The 21,493-nt window shown below is 45.3% G+C and overlaps 1 protein-coding gene across 20 annotated transcripts in view; it reads right to left on the minus strand.

Annotated features, from left to right (window-relative positions):
• Positions 1-21,493, minus strand: part of ZMYND8 (zinc finger MYND-type containing 8) — a 123,707-nt gene that overhangs the window by 28,746 nt on the left and 73,468 nt on the right. For all 20 annotated transcript variants that reach the window (XM_057528728.1, XM_057528724.1, XM_057528709.1 and 17 more), the window contains 2 exons: positions 10,794-10,934; positions 1,641-1,793 (listed from right to left, as the gene is read on the minus strand). In XM_057528728.1, coding sequence (XP_057384711.1) covers positions 1,641-1,793; positions 10,794-10,934 — 294 coding nt within the window. The remainder of the gene's footprint in view (positions 1-1,640; positions 1,794-10,793; positions 10,935-21,493) is intronic.

A 21,493-nucleotide genomic window follows, 5' to 3' on the forward strand; every position in this document is an offset into this window, starting at 1 on the left:
GCAAAACTATATTTCTAACAACAGTTCCATTTAACCCATTTATGATTCCTGCTCCCGGTAATGGGTGTCATCCGTCTGTAGGTAAATAATACTACACCCTAAAATTTTGAAAAGAGGAAATCCCCATCAACTCTGTGTTTCCCTGATTCTAGAGCAATGGTTATCGTGAGTGGGGTCACTATCCTGACCCAGACACACGGAAGGGAAACTCTTAAAAGGATAAGAGCCATGAACAGCCCAGCAGGATCATGAGTGAATTATACCCACTTCCTCCAGGGCTCAATCAAAACTGAAAGAATCAAAATACAAAAACCCAGATCTGGTTTAATTTCTGGATCCTAGGGCTTATGCGACTGTTAACTAATGGTCGGACGCCAGGACAAGCATGACCACACATGTGATAGGCAAAGCTTGGGTACTGGAGCCCAAAGGATATGAATTCAAATCCTGCTCCTCTGCTTTTATTAGCTGTGTGACCCTGAACGAATGAACTACTTCTCTGAGCCTCAGTTTCTTCACCTGAAAATGGTGTTGATAATAGTATCGACCTCCCAGGACAATCTGTGCACAATGCATGTGGCATAGGAAGCCCTCGGTAAATGGAAATATTAAAATTCTTATTAACAAAAATAAACCAAGGAGTTAGACCAGCTGCATGGAAGGACCCAAGACGGGTGTCTAAATGGCCTACAAAATTTCATCCACGTCACTGAATATCCTAACCAAACAGGCAACCCAGCAAGGAATGCTTGCCTCTGACATCCTGGATGACTCCCAACTATAACTCTTTTCTCACCCAAAGGTCCAGAGAAACCACTGACATGTAAACCTCACCTTAAACTGGCTTTCTCTCCTGAGACCCAGCCGGCCCCTACTTCTTTATAAATACCTTCCTGGCTTTATTTACCTATTCAACAAATATTCCAGAGCATTTCTACATGTATAAGACCAAGTACACCTTGGAGAAGACAAACCTTTATAAGGCAACCTCCCTGCCCTCAAGGAGCTTCCAGTCTAGTTTGGGAGGGATACCACCACACAAAGGAACCACTGATGCTTCAGAGCCATAAAGTAGCAAAGGAGGTGGGCAGATGGGGAGGGCAGTCAGGGGAGACTTCCTGGAGGAGGTGATGCCCGAGCTCAGCCTTTGGGACAGGATTCGGGTAGGCAGTGTAAGAAAGCAGCAGCACAGGGAAGAGGAAGGGAGGCAACAGATATAGAAGCAGGATGGATGTGCCGAGGGGGAAGCAGCCTAGCCTGGAGGGGGAGGGTTTGTGTTGGACACTTGTGGGATACGCTTGACCCTGAAGTGGAGACACTGACGTGAGCAGAGAGGAAGCACAAAGGCAAGCTCAGGAGGCTCCTTCTGCTTCCAAACTTTCTCACAACCTGCACCTCGAGTTGGCAGGCCGCCACAAAGAATAATACACTCTGAGGAATTCAAAAAGCCCTTCTGAACAATTAACTAGCAAATCTGAAATATTCTGCCATGAGTAGAAACCTATTTTTGTTGAACAAACAACTCAAGGTTAAACCAGCTGCTAAAAACGCAGCCAGGATGGGGCTTTAATTTCATCCGGGTGGTATCCCTAAAAAGAGTAATGATGACGATGATGAGGTAAGCAAACCGAGAGACATACCTAATTGTGCTTTGCAACTCTCTATCGTCTTATCAAGATTTAGCTGGAACCTGCTGCGAATCTGCCGCTTGGGAGAGATGAGAGGAACAGGGGCCGACTGCTGCTGGACCGACTCACTCAGCTCCTTCAGATCCATCTCGGCCTTGCTTCGATCTGGAAGACACCATCACACCCTCGTAAGACCAGGCACTGGAGGGAATAGTGAACAACGCTCATCACTTAGCTTCCTCCTCAAAAACACACTTAGGAGCCCGGGAGGAAACAAAACCTAAGACGTTTTTGTCATTCGTCCCAACGATATCATCTGCTCGATGGCCCGACCCGGGCTGACTTGGAGATAAGAGCCTGAGAGAACATTTGGCAGGTTTCTACTGAACCATCGCCTGGGTTGCTTTCCATGTTGAAAATGCACAATCCCAGCCAGAAGGTTGGTTGTCTGTGAAACTCAGCATCATTATGGCTCCTCCAAAGCCAAAGGTTACAGTAATATGTTCAATCTCAACAGCAGCAGATAAAGTGACACTGAGTCTGGCCAGTTTGCTTTGAATTCCAGGCCCAGATCAGAGAGGGCTTGTATCTGAGAGAGGCGCCGAGTCTCGCAGAGAACACACTGATAAGAGGGAGAACCAGCTCCTTGTTCACCATGGAGACTTCAATCTTCCTTCTTAGTCGACTTAGTCTGGAGCTCAAATTAGAAAGAAAGGGAACACACAAGATAGGCAGACCCTCCAGCCAGTGTGCTGTAGCTCCCTTTGGCTCACAGCATCTATCTGAGGAACGGGGAACAGATTAGCCTTGGATATGAACCTGTGTCTTCTTGCTTCACTCTAACCCCAGGCAAAGGTCTCTGCCTAATGACTTAGGCCCAGAGGTCCTACTCCCCCTACTTCTGCCATGGGCTCTTTCTTTGCACAACCAAACTGGCCCAGGTTCCAAAGGGTCCGTGAGCTTGCATTTCTTGAATTCCTTCCCCACCTCCTCTGCTGCCTCCTCTAGTGGCCCCCAAAACATAAAAAGGGGACAAAATGGTGGTGACTGCAAAGGCTCAGAAAGCAATGAGAGACTGTCTTTCGCCCTGGCATCCCCTCCAACAGACCCTCAAGCAGAGAATGCGGGTGTCCACCCTACCCTGGCCAATCCGAGAAAGCAGGTCAGAAAGGATGTGGCGCCCATCAAGGACGAAGATAAGCCACCTGTGAGCTGGTTCTACCAGCTGTGAGCTTACTCCCCGACTTCTCTCCACCCCCTGCTACCCTCCACCCCAAACCACCAGGCTGTTACAGAGACCGAGATACAGACTGAGAGCTGGACTGCAAGGGCCCTCCAAAGCCTGCACTCTCCCCACTCGACCTGACCCTCGCACCCTGCCCTGCACCCAGGAAGGGGGGGCATGCTCTCACAACGCATGCCAGAGATTCATTCCTTTAAGGGGATCAGAGGTCTCCCCAAAGCCCCACCCAACTCACTCATAGGTGATTGGAGCCACAAGTCGCTCCAATTTCATTCATCACCATAATGAGGTAAGATGAGAAAGGGCCCTGTCCCCAAAACACACTTGCGGTTCATCACCAGGGACCAAAAGTGAGCTTTCAAAGCAAACAGGGACAGCATCCTTGTCATTAAAGAGATGGCTCTTAAAAAACATACCCGTGTGTGTGCATGTGCACGCATGTGTTTGTCTGGTGTGTGTGCATGTGCTGATCGGGGGCTCTTCAGAGAGCCTATCAAGGCCAGGACTGAAGATGTTTGCGGGGAGGACGGTTGAATGCACAACTATTTCGGACGGGGGAAGAATATACATTCAATTTTACTGGAGAAGCACCTAACAAAGAGAACAGAGAGAGTGAAACAGGGATAAAACAGCAAAAAAAGGAGGAAGAGGAGAACGACTAGGGAACATAGAAAGAAAAAAGGGAAGATCCAATTAAACAGCAGTAAGATCAGGACTTACGGACTTCAACACCTGAGCTGCGAATGTGACGGTAGAAGGGGAAAGACAGGAGACCTGTCTCGTCATTTCTGCTCTCAGAAATGAGGAAGCACACTGCATTCTGGAGGGAAAAGGCAGCCTTTTCAAGCATAAAGTTGGAAAAGAAGTATCTCACAAAAATACTTTCCATGAAGGGGGGTAGCAGGAGATGGCAGTGCTGCCCATGTGATAGGAGGACACCCTGTCCTCAATAACATTCCCATGCGGTTAACAGATTCCACACAGCAGTTATCGAAACGCACAACTGACTATACCAGGCAGGGGTCGGCCAACTTTTTCCATAAAGGGCCGGAGAGTAAATTAAATTAGGCTTTGCAGGTGTATAGGCTCTGCTGCAAAAGCAACCATAAAATGATGTGCTAAATAAATGGATGTGGCTGTGTTCCAATAAAACTTTATTTACAAAAACAAGTCGGGGGCCAGACTTGGTCCACAGGCTGGAAACTTTGCCAGCCCCTGTACTAGTCCAGTGACTGCTAACCTTAGCTGCACACTGAGATCGCTCCCCTCCCAGCCCAGAGCTTCAAAAAAAAATCCTGATGGCTCAGCCCCACCCCCAGAGACTGAATTCACTGGCGAGGGGGAGGCCTGAGCATTGGCCCTTTAAAAGTTCCCCAGGTATTCTAATTGGCAGGTAAGGATGTGAGCCCCTGTACTGGACCAATCTTGTCTGTGAGTAAAGAAAATGCCTCATGATTTGCCTTAACCCTTGTGTACCAAAACCTCGGGGATCATAAAAATAGATCTACACATCACCAAAATAATCGAGTGTGTGTGTGTGCGTGCACGCGTGTATACCAGGTGTGGGTCTACAGTAAATGCAATCTCTTAACTTTAGCCTAAAGCCTGAATATTCATAATCAAGAGGAATGAAAAGAAGGTAAAGCATTTCATTTCACAAAATAAGGTTTCTCGGGTCAATGAGCCACTGTAACGTTTATTCTAAGAAGAAACCACCGAAAGCCCGGGAGGGGGCTGTAATCAGGTCCCTGGGAGCGGACTTCTAGGAGTTTAGCCAAATGTAATTATCTTTCTCAAACTTTCAGCTGTGTGTGAACTCGACTGTCCTCCGCAGGGAGAAAAGAAGAGCTTCTCTTTCTCATTTAGCTCCTAGCAGCTTATCAGGACTCCTTCCACCTCTGCCCTTCTATATCGGGAATATCTACAGAATCCACCCTTGCTGCCAACATTTTGAACTTTTCAGCTGATATGAAGACAGCTGAGGCTATAAATGGAAACCGGGGATAAAAAAAAAAATACCCGCGCTAGACAAAAGAGGCACTATCTTCCATTGCTGGAGGGAGCATGAATCAGAACCACCCTTTAGAGGGCAATCTGGCAGTATCTCTCCAAATGTCAACAGCGCATGGCCTCTGACCATCAGGTTCCACTTCTAGGAATGCATCCTGTGGATTCACTCCCACATGGGCACAAGGGCCTTCACTGCAGCTATTTTCAACAGCAAAAAATGGAAAACTACTCAATAAATAAGGTGCCTGGATAAATAAGTTACAGTTTACCTTTGAACGGAAAAAAATACAGCTGCTAAAATAACACAGCAGCAGAGATCTCTATGTGGTGATATGGAAAGCCCATCTGTTTAAGGAAAAGGAAAATAATCAGTCAAGGACATTAGCATTGGTGTGTGGGAGAAAAGAAGGAAAGGGAATACAGATACAAATATATGTGTTCTTGGGGCTTCTCAACGCTGACATTTGGGTCTGGTAAGTCTTTCTTTTGGGGGGTGGGGAGGTCGGGGTAGGCGCCGGGGGCTGTCCGGGGCACTGTAGGATGTTTGACAGCAACCCTGGCCTCCACCCACTAGATGCCAGTAGCACCCATACCCCAGTTGGGATAATAAACAGGTGTCTAGACATTGCCAAATGGGGACCAAATCACCCAGGCTGATGTCTAGAAGAGCTCCCCAAGGAGACTAAAGAAGAGCCAACAGGGTCAGAGGATGAGAAAAAAAAAAAAAAAAGAGCCAACAGTGGTCACCCTTTTTTGGGGGTGAATAAGGGGGTCACAGAGACAGGTGATCAGAGGTTAGAGGTAGACTGGCTTTTCAACAGACATCTTTCTGTACTTTGAAATTGCTCTTACCGTGTGCATTCATTACTTATAAAAACAAAACTTTTTTTTCTTCAATTGTGTGACTCCACAAAAATCACAAGGCACTAACGGACAGCCGAGCCATCCCCATGGTGCCCTGATGGAAGACAAGCCACTATGCGGTGAGAGGAACAGCCATCAAAACAAAATGATTTAAAAGAAAACTATAAGCACTTCTTTTTTTAGCTTAAAAAAAAAAAAATCTCCTTTATTCAAAAGGTGTAGGCAGGGCTTCCCTGGTGGCGCAGTGGTTGAGAATCTGCCTGCTGATGCAGGGGACACGGGTTCGAGCCCTGGTCTGGGAAGATCCCACATGCCGCGGAGCAACTACGCCCGTGCGCCACAGCTGCTGAGCCTGCGCGTCTGGAGCCTGTGCTCCGCAACAAGAGAGGCCGCGACAGTGAGAGGCCCGCGCACCACGATGAAGAGTGGCCCCCGCTCGCCGCAACTAGAGAAAGCCCTCGCACAGAAACGAAGCCCCAACACAGCCAAAAATAAATAAATAAATTAATTAATTATTTTTAAAAAAAGGTGTAGGCAGACTATAATGAATGGTCTTCTAGGAGGCACAAAACAGCGGCTCCATCAAGGGAACAATGTCCTTCAGACGAGAGACCCTGGCAGATGCTCTTATCCATCAGTCAAGCAGAGACCTTCCCCACCTCATTCACTATTTTTTAAAAAAATATCAAGACAACATCTGGGAAACCGGGGTACCCAGCCCTGCATCCACGTCCTCAAAGTCTCGCTTTCTGCAGAGAAAAGAAAGCAGGCCTGACAACAGCAACAGTGGAAGAATAAACGAGCAGAAAGGCTTCAGGTCTGACAACGTTCCACCGTCGGCATCTCTGACGGAGCATCAAGGCACATTTTTGTCACTAACAGGACGACTGAACTGCTGCGTTTGTTGAGCCAAAAAGCAAACACCATGTGTGAGAGAAGAGGAGAGAGGATTCCCAGAGAAAGCACACAGGAGTCTAGAGGAAGGAAAGAACCACTCCGGTCCCCTCTCTCCCCGCGCCATAAACTCAAATTCTTATTCAGGACTTATTTTATAACTGCCGTAGAGGCACAGAAGGGGGCCAGAACCTAGCTTGGCTCCTTATTTTAGAGCAGAGAGAAGGGGCCCAAGACAGCAAACGAGGCCCAGTGTGTTAGCGTGCAGGGCCTTCCCCTCCGTCATGCAGCAAAATAAATAGTAAGAGTAAAGTAGCCACGGGCTGGTGGTTGTATTTTTGGTTGTACTTGTTTCTTTGGCCTAAATAGAGGTTTTTATTTTTACTTTTTATTTTTGATCCCGCTCCTTGCGGGATCTTAGTTCCCCTATCAGGGATCGAACCCGCACCCTCAGCAGTGAAAGCGCAGAGTCCTAACCACTGGACCGCCAGGGAATTCCAAATAGAGGTTTTTAATGAAACTGATGGTCAACTTTTAAAAACTAGAAGGGTTCACGTAAAAAATCTGGATTTCTGTTTTTTCTTGAAAATTCAGAGTCGAACAGCACAGGTTCAACTTGTGGGAGCTGTTTCCTTTAGAAAGGCACTTTGTCCTTCATGCGATCGTCCATCCACATCTTCACCTGACCCCTGACCCCTACAGCTGGGCAGACTAACCCAGCGGCACAAAGAGGCACAGTGGCGAGGGCCCATGAAAATCAAAACACGTTCTTGTCCTGCAGCATTTCAGTTCTCGTATCTCGGTTAAAAGTCCGAGCTACACAACAGACAAGCCCGAGTCTAAAGGCCAAACTCAACCACAAACCACGTGTTGATCCTGGGTAGGTAACTTTGCTTCTCTGTGCAATGGGGTTATTACCTTACCTTGAAGGTCATTGTATTTTTTTTAATAGTTTTAACTTACAGAGAGTAAAATTCACTTTTTGGAGAATATATGACTTTCAACACCTGCATAGATGCGAGTAACCACTAGCACAAACAGAATGCAGAACAATTCCATCTACTGAAGAATCCCTTTGTGATGTGTAGTCAAACCCTCCCAACTCCCGGCAAGCACTCATCTTCTTTCCATCTCTATAATTTTGCCTTTTCCAGTTTTTTTTTTTTTTAATGAAACACTGTTTTGTTAGATATAATGATGTCATTATGATCCCTAGCACTCTGTCTCATTTCTGTCTGTTCAAAGTAGTTACATGGATGCCAGACATCAAGTCCCATGAGAATTATTCAGCATTTCCCTCTACTTTCTGATTTTTCTACCCATCCATGGCACTTTTCACCAGTCCCTATCTGATCCTCTTGCCACTGGGTAACTTCAATTCCTACCCATAAAACGCCACATGCCCTATGCTTTTGTTTCCGCTGACAAAACGAGACATTTGTCCCAGGAATGGAAAGAGCTGGCGGGGAGCTTCTGCACAGGAGAGCCTTGTACTCTGCCGTGCCCACCGCCAATACACACCCCAGGAAAAAAACCTTTCACTCCCACGCGTGGGTCAAGCCAAATGGAAAAACCCAGAGCATCACACAGATGCCCAAGGACAGCCTGGTTTACGGAAGGAGCTATTCCTGCCACGCATGACTGGCAGAGAGGAAGCATGACTGTGAGAACGTCTCTGTACAGCCTTCTTTTCGGGGGTGCAGAGGTGGGAGGAGGGTGTGAGAAAGCAAACCACACTGCTGAGAACAATGAGTGTTCCCCAGGAGAACAGATGGGTCCCCGTTTGTTCAAGTGAAGAATTCCCACCAGCCAACCTGAGCTGGAGCCCCTCAAGCCACCACCCGGACTGTCCCATCACTTCCGGGCTGCACGACCTGGTGACCGAGGTAAATGAGGCACCAGCCTCCATGGAAACACAGGCTCCCTCCAGCCCGGCCACCTCTGGCTCTGCAATCGCAGATTCTGGGGTCGCCTCTCCAGTCCCCTGTTTCTCCATCTGAAAATGGCATCTCAGGACAAGATGAACCCAGAAGGCAGTGACCACCAGAGGCTGTGGATTCAGGCTGGAACATCACTCCACACGGGTGGCCGCCCCTCCCTTCCTGAAACCCGGTATACTCAAGGCCTCCGGAGTGGGCCACGCTCCCTGAGTGCTGCTTTCTCCTTGTTCCCCTGCTCCTTCTCAGCCTCCTCTGCTCACTTTTCCTGAGGTCTACACGTGCAAGTGGCCCAGGCCCCTCACTCCTTCTTTATGCTCTGGACCAGGGTCTCTCAGCCTCAGCACTATTGCCACTGCGGCTGGGTAATTCTCTGTCGTGGTGGGCTCTGTCCCATGCGTTGTAGAAAGTTTAGTAGCGTCCTTGGTCTGCAACCACTAAATGAATGCCAGCAGCGTCCCCCACTCTCCGCCTCCCCTGAGTTACGAGAACTATTGCTTGAACCCAATCCCATGTATAAATCAAGATTCCCAGAATTACACCTCCTGCCCTGACCTGGCCTGACTCAGGCCTCCAATTGCCCTCATGACCTCTCCACCTAGGAATTTAGCAGGCATCTCAAACTTACAGAATCGAAAACTGAACTCTTGGCTCCCATTTCTCCTGCCATAACCAAATCTGTCAACACAGGCGAAACCCAGTAAATCTTTGTTGGGGGGGGCCTGTACTAGATGCTAGTGGCGAGAGCCCACCCCACCCCCCTGTTTTAACAACCGAAAATGTCTCTGGACACTGCTAAGTGTCCCCTGGGGGGGTTGGGGGAACTGCCCCTGGATAAGAATGGCTGACACAGGCTCTTCCCAACACAACACCCAGAGAGGTCCTTCCAAAATGCCCAGTCAGTTCACATCCCTCCTCTGCTCAAATGGTCCCACACCAAGGTCCATGAGGTCACTGTGTTCTCTGACCTCATCTCCCCTTCACCCACTAGGACACATCACCCGGGCTTCCTTGCCATTCCTACAACACACCAAGTTCATCCTGACCCTAAGGCCTTCAATTTCCTGTTCCTTCTAGAATGTTCTTCCTCCTAACACTGACATGGCTGGGTTTTCTTGTCATGCAAATCCTTGGCCAGGTATCACCTCCTCAGAGGCCTTCCCTAACCACTGCCTCTTGCTCCTCCACCCCCATCCTGCCCAGCTCTCTCCTTATCATATGAATACCTTTTACTTTCCATGATGACATGACCTCTCTTAGTTTTTTTAGCTTGATTATTATTTCTCCCTCTCTAGAACCAAGCTGTGTTAAGAGAGCAGGGCCCTCACTCGCCACTGTCCGCCCCAGGTCTAAAACAGTGCACAGCACATAATAGATGCTCAATAAAAATCAGGGCTCATGATGGAATGACTTAATAAAATAACTTCATAGTTGGGTGTTTAGCATTTCTGGTGCTAATTTTTGTTAAAGACTTTGGCCTATGTAATGCTTTCAAAAGAACCAACTGAAACTCAATGAGTTTAAAAAAAAAAACAAAACTACTACATCAAGGATGAAGACTAGCATTTAAAAAAAAAAAACAGAAGAAAAGAATTAAAACAATATGTCGGAACACACTATACATAAGAAAAGTAAATACTGAATCATAAAACAATATATACCGTGTGTGTATACATATATATATATATATATATATATATATATATATATATATATATATATATATATATATATATATATATATATAACTTTAAATATATATATTTACAAATATAAGAACTGCGTTACTGTGGTCCAGGGCAAGTAAGGTTGTGAACACTGGCCTAAGGTATTTCAAGATAAAACAGCCTTGCATGTCAAAAGCTCCGGGAAATCCCTTGCTAGTTCCTTGTATTGATCTCTCTTCATCTCCATCCACTGTACCTTTTCAATATTTTGTACGGAGAAAAGAGTTCAGGGTTCAAGAACCACACACAAGGACTTCCCTGGAGGTTCAGTGGTTAATACTCCACACTTCCAACACAGAGGACACAGGTTCGATCCCTGGTCAGGGAACTAGGATCCCACATGCTGTGCGGCCAAAAAAAAAATAAAAATAAAAATACCAATCTTTTTAAAAAAAAAAAAAAAAAAGAACCACACACAAAAGAGGACATTACAACTTGCAGAAATACTCATAGCTGCTATGGAAAGAGGCATCCCAAAATTCCAACTGACCCAGGTTAAGATTCAGGATGCTTCCCGTGGTGGATGTCTTGTCCGTTTTCGTCGTGATTGGTGTTGATACTTGAGGAGAGAAAGGTTTCGGGCTGCCGGATAAACTCCCCGCTTGTCCCGTCTTGGTGGAGGCTGGTGAAGCTGAAAAAGTAAGTTACTCGTTAAAAGACAGATTTACAAATAAAGAAACGTATAAAGCTTGTAGGTGTGGGGCAGGGAGGAGAGTACAGAAATTCTATTTGATTTCAACCAGGCCGCCAGAGCACCACAGAGGGGGTTGGAGCAGGAAGGGCTGGCTATTTATTTCAAGCACAGGGCTTTAACCCAATGTTAAAGCCACGAAGGAAGAAGGCTGCCCCAGTCATTCTATTAAACACAAAGCTCTAAGACAAATCGGCTAAGCTGCCACTGAAATTGGTTTGGCCCATTCACGGGTGTAAATCTCAAAATAAACAGCGATTAAACCAGCCCCCGCCTCGGTCCAGATGCAGAGACCAGAGCCAAGCTTACAAATGGCATGTCATCCATTTGTGGGAGACGCAGGGGCCGGCTCACCCAGCCACTGCACCTGCCGGGGGCCAGCTCGACCCCTTGGGAGCTCTCAGGCTTCTCATTTCAAAGGTCCTGCAATGCTGAACGAAGCCAAACTCCACAACAGATGGAGTGAGGGCGCTGTTGGTATATTATCTCCCTCCTTACTGGGTTTCAAACTTTTACAGGAGGATAGAGTCGTACCTATGCCCGAGTCTTTTAAAAATACCTTAAAACTCCCTACTTCCTGCTCCCCTGAGCCCTGTCCACTGGGTGGGGGAAGAGAGGACAGAAACCAAACCATTCAACAAAACAAAGTGTTCAGATGGGCCAACTGGGGCCTCCCAAAGATCTTTTAGATCCTGCCCCTTTGCTGAAATGGCTCTGTATTATTGGGCTGTCCTGTTACCATAAACGTGTGACAGGCAACCAAATGGCCAGCTCCCCTCAGATGTGCAAGAAACCTCGAGAAAGCTGTTGATGGTGGTGGGGTTAGATTCGCGACATCCCAGGGACTTCACAAGTGCTTAGACACACTGGTGGGTTCTTGCCTTAGTTTCCTCATCTGCCAAATGGGGATCCTCAGAGTGAGGATTCAACGGGTTAAACTCTACACCAGCTCAGCCAGTCAACATACGTGAGCTAGCCTCAGCTCCAGCGCCAGGACCTGCCAACACTATTTTTAATGCAACAGAGTGGGAAAGACTATAGATGTAGGGAGAAGTGGATTAAAGCATGGATCAGGAGCCAAAAGAGAGGTTCAAATCCCAGCTCTGTGGACGCGCTGTGTGACCTTGGGCAAGTGACCTGATGTCTCTGAATCGCCTTTCCTGGTAGCTACAAAGAGGGATACTGATAATATAATACAAAAGGATTGATAAAAGTACCTAACTCATGGGACTTCCCTGGTGGTGCAGTGGTTAAGAATCCACCTGCCAATGCAGGGGACACGGGTTCCAGCCTGGGTCCGGGAAGATCCCACATGCCATGGGGCAACTAAGCCCATGCGCCACAACTACTGAGCCTGCGCTCTAGAGCCCGTGAGCCACAACTATGAAGCCCGTGTGCCACAACCACTGAAGCCTGTGCGCCGAGAGCCCATGCTTTACAACACGAGAAGCCACTGCAACGAGAAGCCCGCACACCGCAACGAAGAGCAGCCCCCGCTCGCCGCAACTAGAGAAAGCCCGTGCGCAGCAACAAAAACCCAATGCAGCCAATAAATAAACAGAAAGATAAATAGAAAAATAAAGGTGTTTCAAAAGATTTAAGTATCACCAATAAAATCTTTAGTATTAGGATTTTTAATTATTATTCATTCATTTATGTTCTGTTTCCAAAAGAGATTTGCAGTGGCTGAAAAGATCAGTGCAGTGTAGTCCCTCCACAAGGATTAAAGACCAGGGTCTTTCTAATTGTATTCCCTTAAGCAAACTAGCAAGTGGGTCTCGCAGGGAGGGTCTTAGCATACTAGCAGAAGCACTGCTTGGGGCTGCAGGGAACTTTGACAAGGAAGACTAACCCTAAAAGGTAGCAGGAACCAAAACCACACAAAGGTGCGGGGTCACACAGAGAACTCAAGCAAGAGAGTCCACATTTCCCTGTTTAACAGGTCAAGTTACAATATTAAGAAGGAGAGGCCGGCAGGTGGTCTAGCAGAGCCCTACCCCACTGTGGGCCTGCAGGGAATTTACCAAGAACACAGGGAGAGTCATTAGCTTTATAGTTCTGTATATCTATGTTCATGTAGTTAAAAAATAATAATAACTGGAAGAACAAGCCTTTAACTTCATAGACATATAGGGAATTTACCAAGAACACAGGGAGAGTCATTAATTTTCTAATACTATATATATATGTTCATGTAGTTAAAAAATAACTGGAACAACAAGCCTTCAATTTCATAGACATAACGTTTCCTTTATTAATAAAACTTAAGTATTGAAGGTTTAAGAGACATGTTCTAAATTTTTTAAAAATTTGAAATATAGCACTTGGATATGGCAAGAATAACAGTGTTACATGAACGCCGGTTTCCCATGGAGACGGGTCTGGTTCACTTTCCACCCGGCCAGCAAAGGGCAGGGGCCACCCTCACAGGTGTCTGGTACTGCAGTGCTTCATGTAATCAGGACCAGGACAGCACCTCGGGGTCACCTAGCAGCAACCCACACTGCAGAACTCGCCTCTGAGAAAGTGGTGGCCAGTGCCCATCCCTGGCTGCCACCTGCCCCACCTCCCCACTTTGTGAAACACCTGTGTCCGCCTCGACCTCCCCACAACCACTCACCCAGCTGTTCAAGGCCAAACACGTCTACGCTGTGTCAATTCCTCCTCTGCTGTCCTGCCTCAGCCTTCCCAGCCCTTCAGCGAGTCCTCTGCACACCACTTCCAAAATACACCCAAATCTTCGCACTCACCTCCGTCCCAATCTCCAGGGCTATCACCCTCGTCCGTTCATTCTCAACAGGGGCAATATGGCTCCCAAGGGGCAAAAAGTAGACCTTAGGGGGTGAAAAAATCTTACTCTTTTTATAAATAAAGCACACATGTAGTATGTAAAAGGACATACGTTTAAATTTCATGAGGGTCCACTCTTAAGTACAGACCCCAAAGAACTGAAAACCTATACTCAACAAATCCTCAAAGCAGCACTATGCACAGTAATGCAAAGATGGAAACAACCCGAGTGTCCATCAACAGACAGACAAGCCCTGGTATAAAGGAATGAAGTTCTGATGCATGCTGCAACGCGGGTGACCTTGAAAACACCACACTAAGTGAAAGGAGCCAGACACAAAGGTCACGTTTTATAGGGTTTCACTGAAATGAAATACCCATACTGGGCACATCCATACAGACAGAATGCACATCGATGGTTGCCAGGGGTCAGTGACGGAGCAAAGGGATGGGGGTGGGAGAGGGGGCAGGGGCGAGGAGTGGCTGCTTGGTGGGTACAGGGTTTTGTTCTGGGGTGATGGAAATGTTCTGGAACTAGGTGACAGTGGTGGATGCACAGTATTGTGGCTGTACTAAATGCCACTGAATTGTCTACTTTGAAATGATTAATCTTCTGTTATGTGACTCTCACCTCCATTTCAAGAAATATTCATGGGAGGACAATTAGGAAGAAAGTGTCTAAAAGGGCTCCTTCGGGGATGATGATGAAGAAAAGGTTGGGAAACACTGCCCTAACCCATCATTTCCCACGAAGACCCTGTAAGAGCTCCCCACAGGTCCCCTACCACCTGCCACAGCACCCCTTCCTAGGGCACCTCCACCCAGCAGCCAGGACAGCGCCTTAAACAAGGAAAGGAAACATCACTCCTCCATCTAAAACCATCCAGGGGCGTCCAGTTCCCCAGAATAAAAAAACGCAATGAGACATCTGACCTTTCCTTGCCTCATTCTGGAATCTCCAGCCACGTGGTCCCTTGTGCTTGGCTCCTCCAAGATCAAGTCCGCTCCCAACTCAAGCCTTAATACTTGGAATTTCCGAGGAAAGACACCCCACCCACTCAACCCACCACTCCCACCCAGATCATACTGGCTGGCCGTCCTCAACATTTGGGTCCAATACCACCTCCTCAGAGCCCTCCCCTGCCAGCCCCATCTAAGCTGGCCCAGGTGACCCTTTTGCCTTGAGAATATCAGCTCCAGGAGAACAGGCTCCTTTCTGGCCTCTGACGCTGCCAGGTGCCTGAGACATTTACAGCATGAGCAGATACATGAGATGATTAATTGAAGAATGAGTGCTCCGTTCCTCTTCTCGTGACTGTGGTCACGATAAACAATAAAGAAATGATGATGACAACCAAAATAAAACCTCTCCATTACAAAGGTGCCAATTTACACCATCTCCTTGATATTCTGCATCTACTAAAGGCATGCTGAGTGATTAAACATCCAAGGAAAACACTTGGATAAGCAGCTCACAGAAAAATACAAACGGTCAAGAAGCACACTTAGAGAGAACCCTGAGCTCGACATAAATAAATGTAAACTCAGGTAAGGCATATGGAGATATACAGATAAATCTCCATCCTACATCCTTTTCACCTGCATGGTACACTTGTTTCAAAAATAGCACCTAGTGTTCAGGGTAGGTGAGGAAAGAGGTACACTCACAGGCATCAAAAAACTATTCAGAGGCTTCCCTGGTGGTGCAGTGGTTAAGAATCCGCCTGCCAATGCAAGAGACATGGGTTCGAGCCCTGGTCCAAGAAGATCCCACATGCTGCGGGGCAACTAAGTCCATGCACCAGAACTACCAAAGCCTGCGTGCCTGGAGCCCATGCTCTGCAACAAGGGAAGCCACCACTATGAGAAGCCCGCACACCACAACGAAGAGTAGCCCCCGCTCGCCGCAACTAAAGAAAGCCCACACGCAGCAACGAAGATCCAACACAGCCAAAAATAAATAAATAAATTTATATTTAAAAAAAAAAAAAAAAAACTATCCAGGAGAGCAGTTAGGTGATAATGATATTAAAATTAAAGTATACCAAATGTAAAATAGCTAGCTAGTAGGAAGCAGCTGCATAGCACAGGGAGATCAGCTCGGTGCTCTGTGACCACCTAGAGGGGTGGGACAGGGAGGGTGGGAGGGAGACACAAGAGGGAGGAGATATGCGGATATATGAACACGTAGAGCTGATTCACTTTGTTATACAGCAGAAACTAACATAACATTGTAAAGCAATTATACTCCAATAAAGATGTTTTAAAAAATAAATAAAAAGTAGATGCTTGAACACACAAAAAAATAAAAAATAAAAAATAAATTAAAGTATACAGGGAATTCCCTGGCAGTCCAGTGGTTAAGACTCCGTGCTTTCATTGCCGAGGGCATGGGTACAATCCTTGGTTGGGGAACTAAGAACCCACAGGCTGCGTGGTGTGGCCAAAAAAATTTTTTAATTTTTTTAAATAAAATATAAAAAAAAATTAAAGTATACATAACACACGGACCCCGAAGTTCCATTGCTATGAATTCACCCCATAGATATAAAAGTGCCCCTGATACTGGATATGCACGAGAAGGTTCACTGCAACAGTATTTATAATAGCAAGGAATGGAAGATGGCTTATAAATGCCTATGCCTTAGAGACTGGTTAAATAAATAATGGTATAAATACCATACAACCCTTAGAAAGAAAGACTCAGATCTCTACATCCTGACAAAAATATGTGTGGGAAAAAGAGAGAAAGGTAAAATCAAGTGTGCACAGAAATGTCCCCATATGTGTAAATGTTTTTGAAAAGCATGCCCACATCTTTAAATGAACATACACATTTTTTTTTCTAGCAGCACATCCCATAATCATGGAAACTTTGGAGAAAAACTGGAGCCCAGAAGCGGGGATAAAAAAATTAAAAACTTTAGCTTTTTTTTTATACCTTTCTATACCACTCTAATATTGCTGAACTTCATTTTGTTGTTTTAATTCTAACCATGTGCGTGTAGTCCTTTCATCGTGTAGGAAAAAAAAAGGGTCAACTAGAGGCATTTAGATTATGGGCCATTTTGCTCTTTTAAAAATGCTTTTACCGTGGTTTTGTTGGGGGGAAATACTTTAAAACAGGTGCAAATATGTATTTGTTAATATAAAAAATGTAATGAAGGGAGAGGAATTCTGTAATTGTGTGACTCCGGCGAAGTTCAATCACTGGTATCTTCTTGAAGACTTTTATTCATGACCATCTAGAGAAACATGGAAAATACTAAGCTGGCCGAAATGTCTACAGCACTGGGGGTTAGAAAGTGAGCAAGGACCATATATAGAGAGATGTAAATATATAATTAACGTATACATGTCAGTAGTGCTGAGGTTGAGAAACCCTGTTTGAAATAGCTCTAGATACACATATATACATTACAGACATTAAGAAAACAAATCAATGTATCTGTTTAAAACATTTGCATTCACATGACTTCATAAAATCTACCTACTACTGATAATGAGAATATGTGCACTCAAAGAGAAAGATGTCAAAGAAACATTGCTAAGTTGAAAGAAGCAAAAAGTTTAGTACAATCCCATTCCATCACACACACACACAAAAATTATTATTGTCACCATCACTGTGATTATATACATTAAAAAATTTTAGGGGCTTCCCTGGTGGCGCAGTGGTTAAGAATCCGCCTGCCAATGCAGGGGACACGGGTTCGAGCCCTGGTCTGGGAAGATCCCACATGCCGCAGAGCAACTAAGCCCATGCGCCACAACTACTGAGCCTGCGCTCTAGAGCCCGCGAGCCACAACTACTGAAGCCCGTGTGCCACAACTACTGAAGCCCGCGTGCCTAGAGCCTGTGCTCTGCAACAAGAGAAGCCACGACAATGAGAAGCCTGCACCCCGCAACAAAGAGTAGCCCCCGCTCACTGCAACTAGAGAAAGCCCGCGTGCAGCAGCGAAGACCCAATGCAGCCAAAAAAAAATTTTTTTTAAATAAATGAATAAATAAATAAATTTATTTTTAAAAAAAATTTTAGCCACCCAATTCTTAATAGTTGTCACCTCTCAGGGTGAAATTATGGACTATTTATTCTATAATATTAACATTTGAAAGGCATATCTTATATTCAGGAGAAAATGATGTAAAATGAAATGTAAATATTGAAGAGCTTCAAAGTTGAAGGTCAAGCAGAGTTTTATCAGTGCTGAAATTCAAAAGCATGGTACATGAATCTATGGCTCTCAATGAGGACTGGAGTGGTGACCATACCCCCCAGGGGACACGTGACAATGTCTGGAGATGTTTTTGGCTGTGATAATTGTGGGCAGGGGTGTGCTACTGGCATCTAGTGGGTAGAGGCCAGGGACGCTGCTAAACACCCTACAGGGCACAGGACACCACAGAGAATCATCCGGCCCAAAATGTCAGTAGTGCTGAGGTTGAGAAACCCTGTTTTAAATCACTCTAGACATTTTTGAAAGCAAAAAGACAATTGGAAATGCACGTTTCAATTAAGCCTTGAAACAGATGCCAATCCTTTTATAAAGCCATAAAATCTTGCCCAAAGGAAGACCTAATTGCCTTTGAAGTCACAAATAATTTAATCAGATTTTACACTCTGATGTACAATTCACAAGCAAGGGCTAAAACACATCATTTATTATCTACGTTTACAAAACCCCCAGACTGTGCTAAGTGCCCTTCTGACTACATGAAACACGCGTCGAGTCGTAGGATTAAATTAGAAAAAAAGGCCCCTTCCCTCCCACGCACCCCAGCCCTCTGGGGGAGGTGGCAGTGGAGGAGTTAATGACTCACGCTGAGGTTCCTCTACTTACAAAGCCCTGGCAGCAACCTACACATTCAAAGGGCTGGCGGCATCTTGCACCACTCTTGGTGGCATGAACACATGAGCTCCACAGCAAAGAATCACTGGATGGTCTAGGACAGGACAGAAATGCTGTCCTGAATGGTTATTTAGTTCATGGAAAAGTATTCAGAACACAAGGTTAAGTTAAAAAAGAAAACCCTAAACAGTCTACACCAAACAGGTGATCCATGAAGCCAGCAGTTCACAGATGCATTTGATGCACTCTATAGGTTTTGTTTGTTTTGTTTTGTTGTGTGTTTTTTTCCGGCCGCACAGCATGCGGGATCTTAGTTCCCCAACCAGGGATCGAACCTGTGCCCCCTGCATTGGGAGCGCGGAGTCTCAACCACTGGACCGCCAGGGAAGTCCCTATACTTTTTTTTTTTTTTTTAATTTGAGCCAATGTGTAAAAGTTGGGGTAATTTGCATTTTAAAAATATTTGAGAATTCTCTTGAACAACCAGAAATCTGGCAACACTGAGCCACATCCCCACTTGGCTAGAACCAGCAGAGGGATCTGGCCCCCAGTGCCCTTTAAAAAAGGCACACCTCTCTAGCTCAGCACACACGTATGGGAAGAGTAAGTACTGCTTTGGAAAGTGTTACACACACAAGCACCCATGAGTGTGTCAATAGTCATGAAGACGAGCAGATTTCTGCTTTAGTCCACCCCAGTCCTTATCACTTCCAAAACTCACTCATTTCCGTATCTGCCTGATCCCTGGAAGTATCTGAATTTTCAACTTGATTGTATGATGTATAAACCAACACAGAATAAGTCCAGGACGGGAATTCCCTGGCGATCCATGCTTTTACTGACAAGCGCGCAGGTTCAATCCCTGGTCGGGCAACTAAGATCCTGCAAGCCACTCAGTGCAGCCAAAAAAAAAAAAGAGTGCAGGAAACAATTTCTAAGGGCTGTCTGTGGGAAGTGGGATTATCCCTGACTTTAGTTTTTGTAACTAACACTTGTTTTAAGACAAACATATATTGATTTCACAGGACAAAAAGAGTATCTGAAACTGTCTTCCCTTCTCCCTGAAGGAACCCACATGGGGCTGTAAGACCAAAAGACCACTACTGAGAGTGGTGAAAGCCAGGCCCCAGGACTCTTACCCTAATACATATTAATGACTTAAATCAGGATCCCGCAAGCAAATACTGGCAAAGGCATCAATCTGGCCAGGAGGTCTAGATAAAGGACGAATCAGACAAATCATGGAGACTATAAACCACTCTGACCCTTAACACGACAAGATTCCAAGAGTGAAAGGCGTCTGGCTGAGCAAAGGGCTCCTCAGAGAGCTAAATCCAGCCCTAAGGGTTATAGACACATGATTCTGAGCTCCTCAATCCCCCAAACAAAAGGAGGGTTTCTAAACTCTCATAAAAATTTTATCTAATAACTTATTTCAATGTGTAGTCTTATGCGGCTGGCTACAAATTTTTCCCTGTTGAAACTGATAAGGTTTTTCAATACTATGACAATCTTTTTTTTTTTTTTTTTTTAAACACAATTTTGGATAAAGCGCAGTCCTGTCTCAATTACACTGATTGTTGGGGCATTTCAATAAATAACCCACTTCTCCTTCCACCAAATGCTATTATCGCTGCCAACAGCAGAGGGCAGTGGTGTGCAGTGCAAAGAAAGCCCATCTAGATTCAGGATCTGCTGTGGGAACTTCACCACCCCCCATACTCTCCGCAGGGACTTCAACTTGCCTTCTGTAAAATGGGGAGACTGACTCGGAGTTTCTCTAGTCTATAATAGAAACTGGCAAACCAATCCACGGGCCAAATCTGGCATACCACCCATTCTTGTATGGCCTGTAAGCTAAGAAGAGTATTTACCATTTTTAAATGGTTTGGTGGGGGGTGGGATTAATAGTTCATGAAACATACAAATTATATGGAGTTCAAATTTCAGTGTCTCAGCCACATACTGCCTATGGCTGTTTTAGTAACACAACCAAGGTGTTGAATAGTTGCACTGTTGTAACAGGAGCCCTACAAAGCCTAAAATATTTACTGTCTGGCTCCTTACAGGAAAGAGGGCAATTTCTAAGACTAAAACAATTTTTAATAAATACCTTCTCTTCCTACACTATTCACTGGCTGCCTAACTCACGATGAGCGAAATAACCCAGGCACATACTAGTAAGCAGTTATATTTTGGAAAACGGCTTTAAATTCTACTGAAATGGGGTATCTGCTAACTTACCACCTCAAAAGTCACTCATATAATAAGGAGTTTTGTTAGGAATTCTGACGTCATTTCAACCTCTGAACCTCTTGAGGAAAGAGAGAAGCTTAATTAAACCCATTACACGTGTTCTTCTTATTCGTCTAAAACTATGTTTCCTGAAATATGGTGCTAGAACATCATTGATGGTTCAGAGACCAACACGTTTTATTTTACAAATTATGTGCTAATTTCATGTCTATCAGGAAAAAACACAGCAAAAAATTTAAACACATGAACTTATATACTTTATTTAGCTTAGCATTTATAAACTGCATCTGCAATTTATAAATTGCAGACTAAATATTTAAGAATGTAATAAAATGGGTGGTACTTAAGATTATGGCAAAAAATCACAGCGGTCAAAGTTCAGGCAACAGTAATTCATGGGATTGCTGCCGAGTTAAAACACTTTCTCAAAAGCATGATCTCTATGAAAACTAGAAGGCTGAGGAGTTTGTGTGATTATATACCATGTTAACTTGGCTTAAATGGAATCATGTCATGGAATAAAAGTAAGCCTTTTAAGGACTCTGGTCAGAAATTAGGGGGCAAAACGGAAGTTTTTTCTGAGGCTGGTGAACAGAAGTTAT

This window comes from Balaenoptera acutorostrata, chromosome 15, assembly GCF_949987535.1.
Source record: "Balaenoptera acutorostrata chromosome 15, mBalAcu1.1, whole genome shotgun sequence".
Taxonomy (NCBI): Eukaryota; Metazoa; Chordata; class Mammalia; order Artiodactyla; family Balaenopteridae; genus Balaenoptera; species Balaenoptera acutorostrata.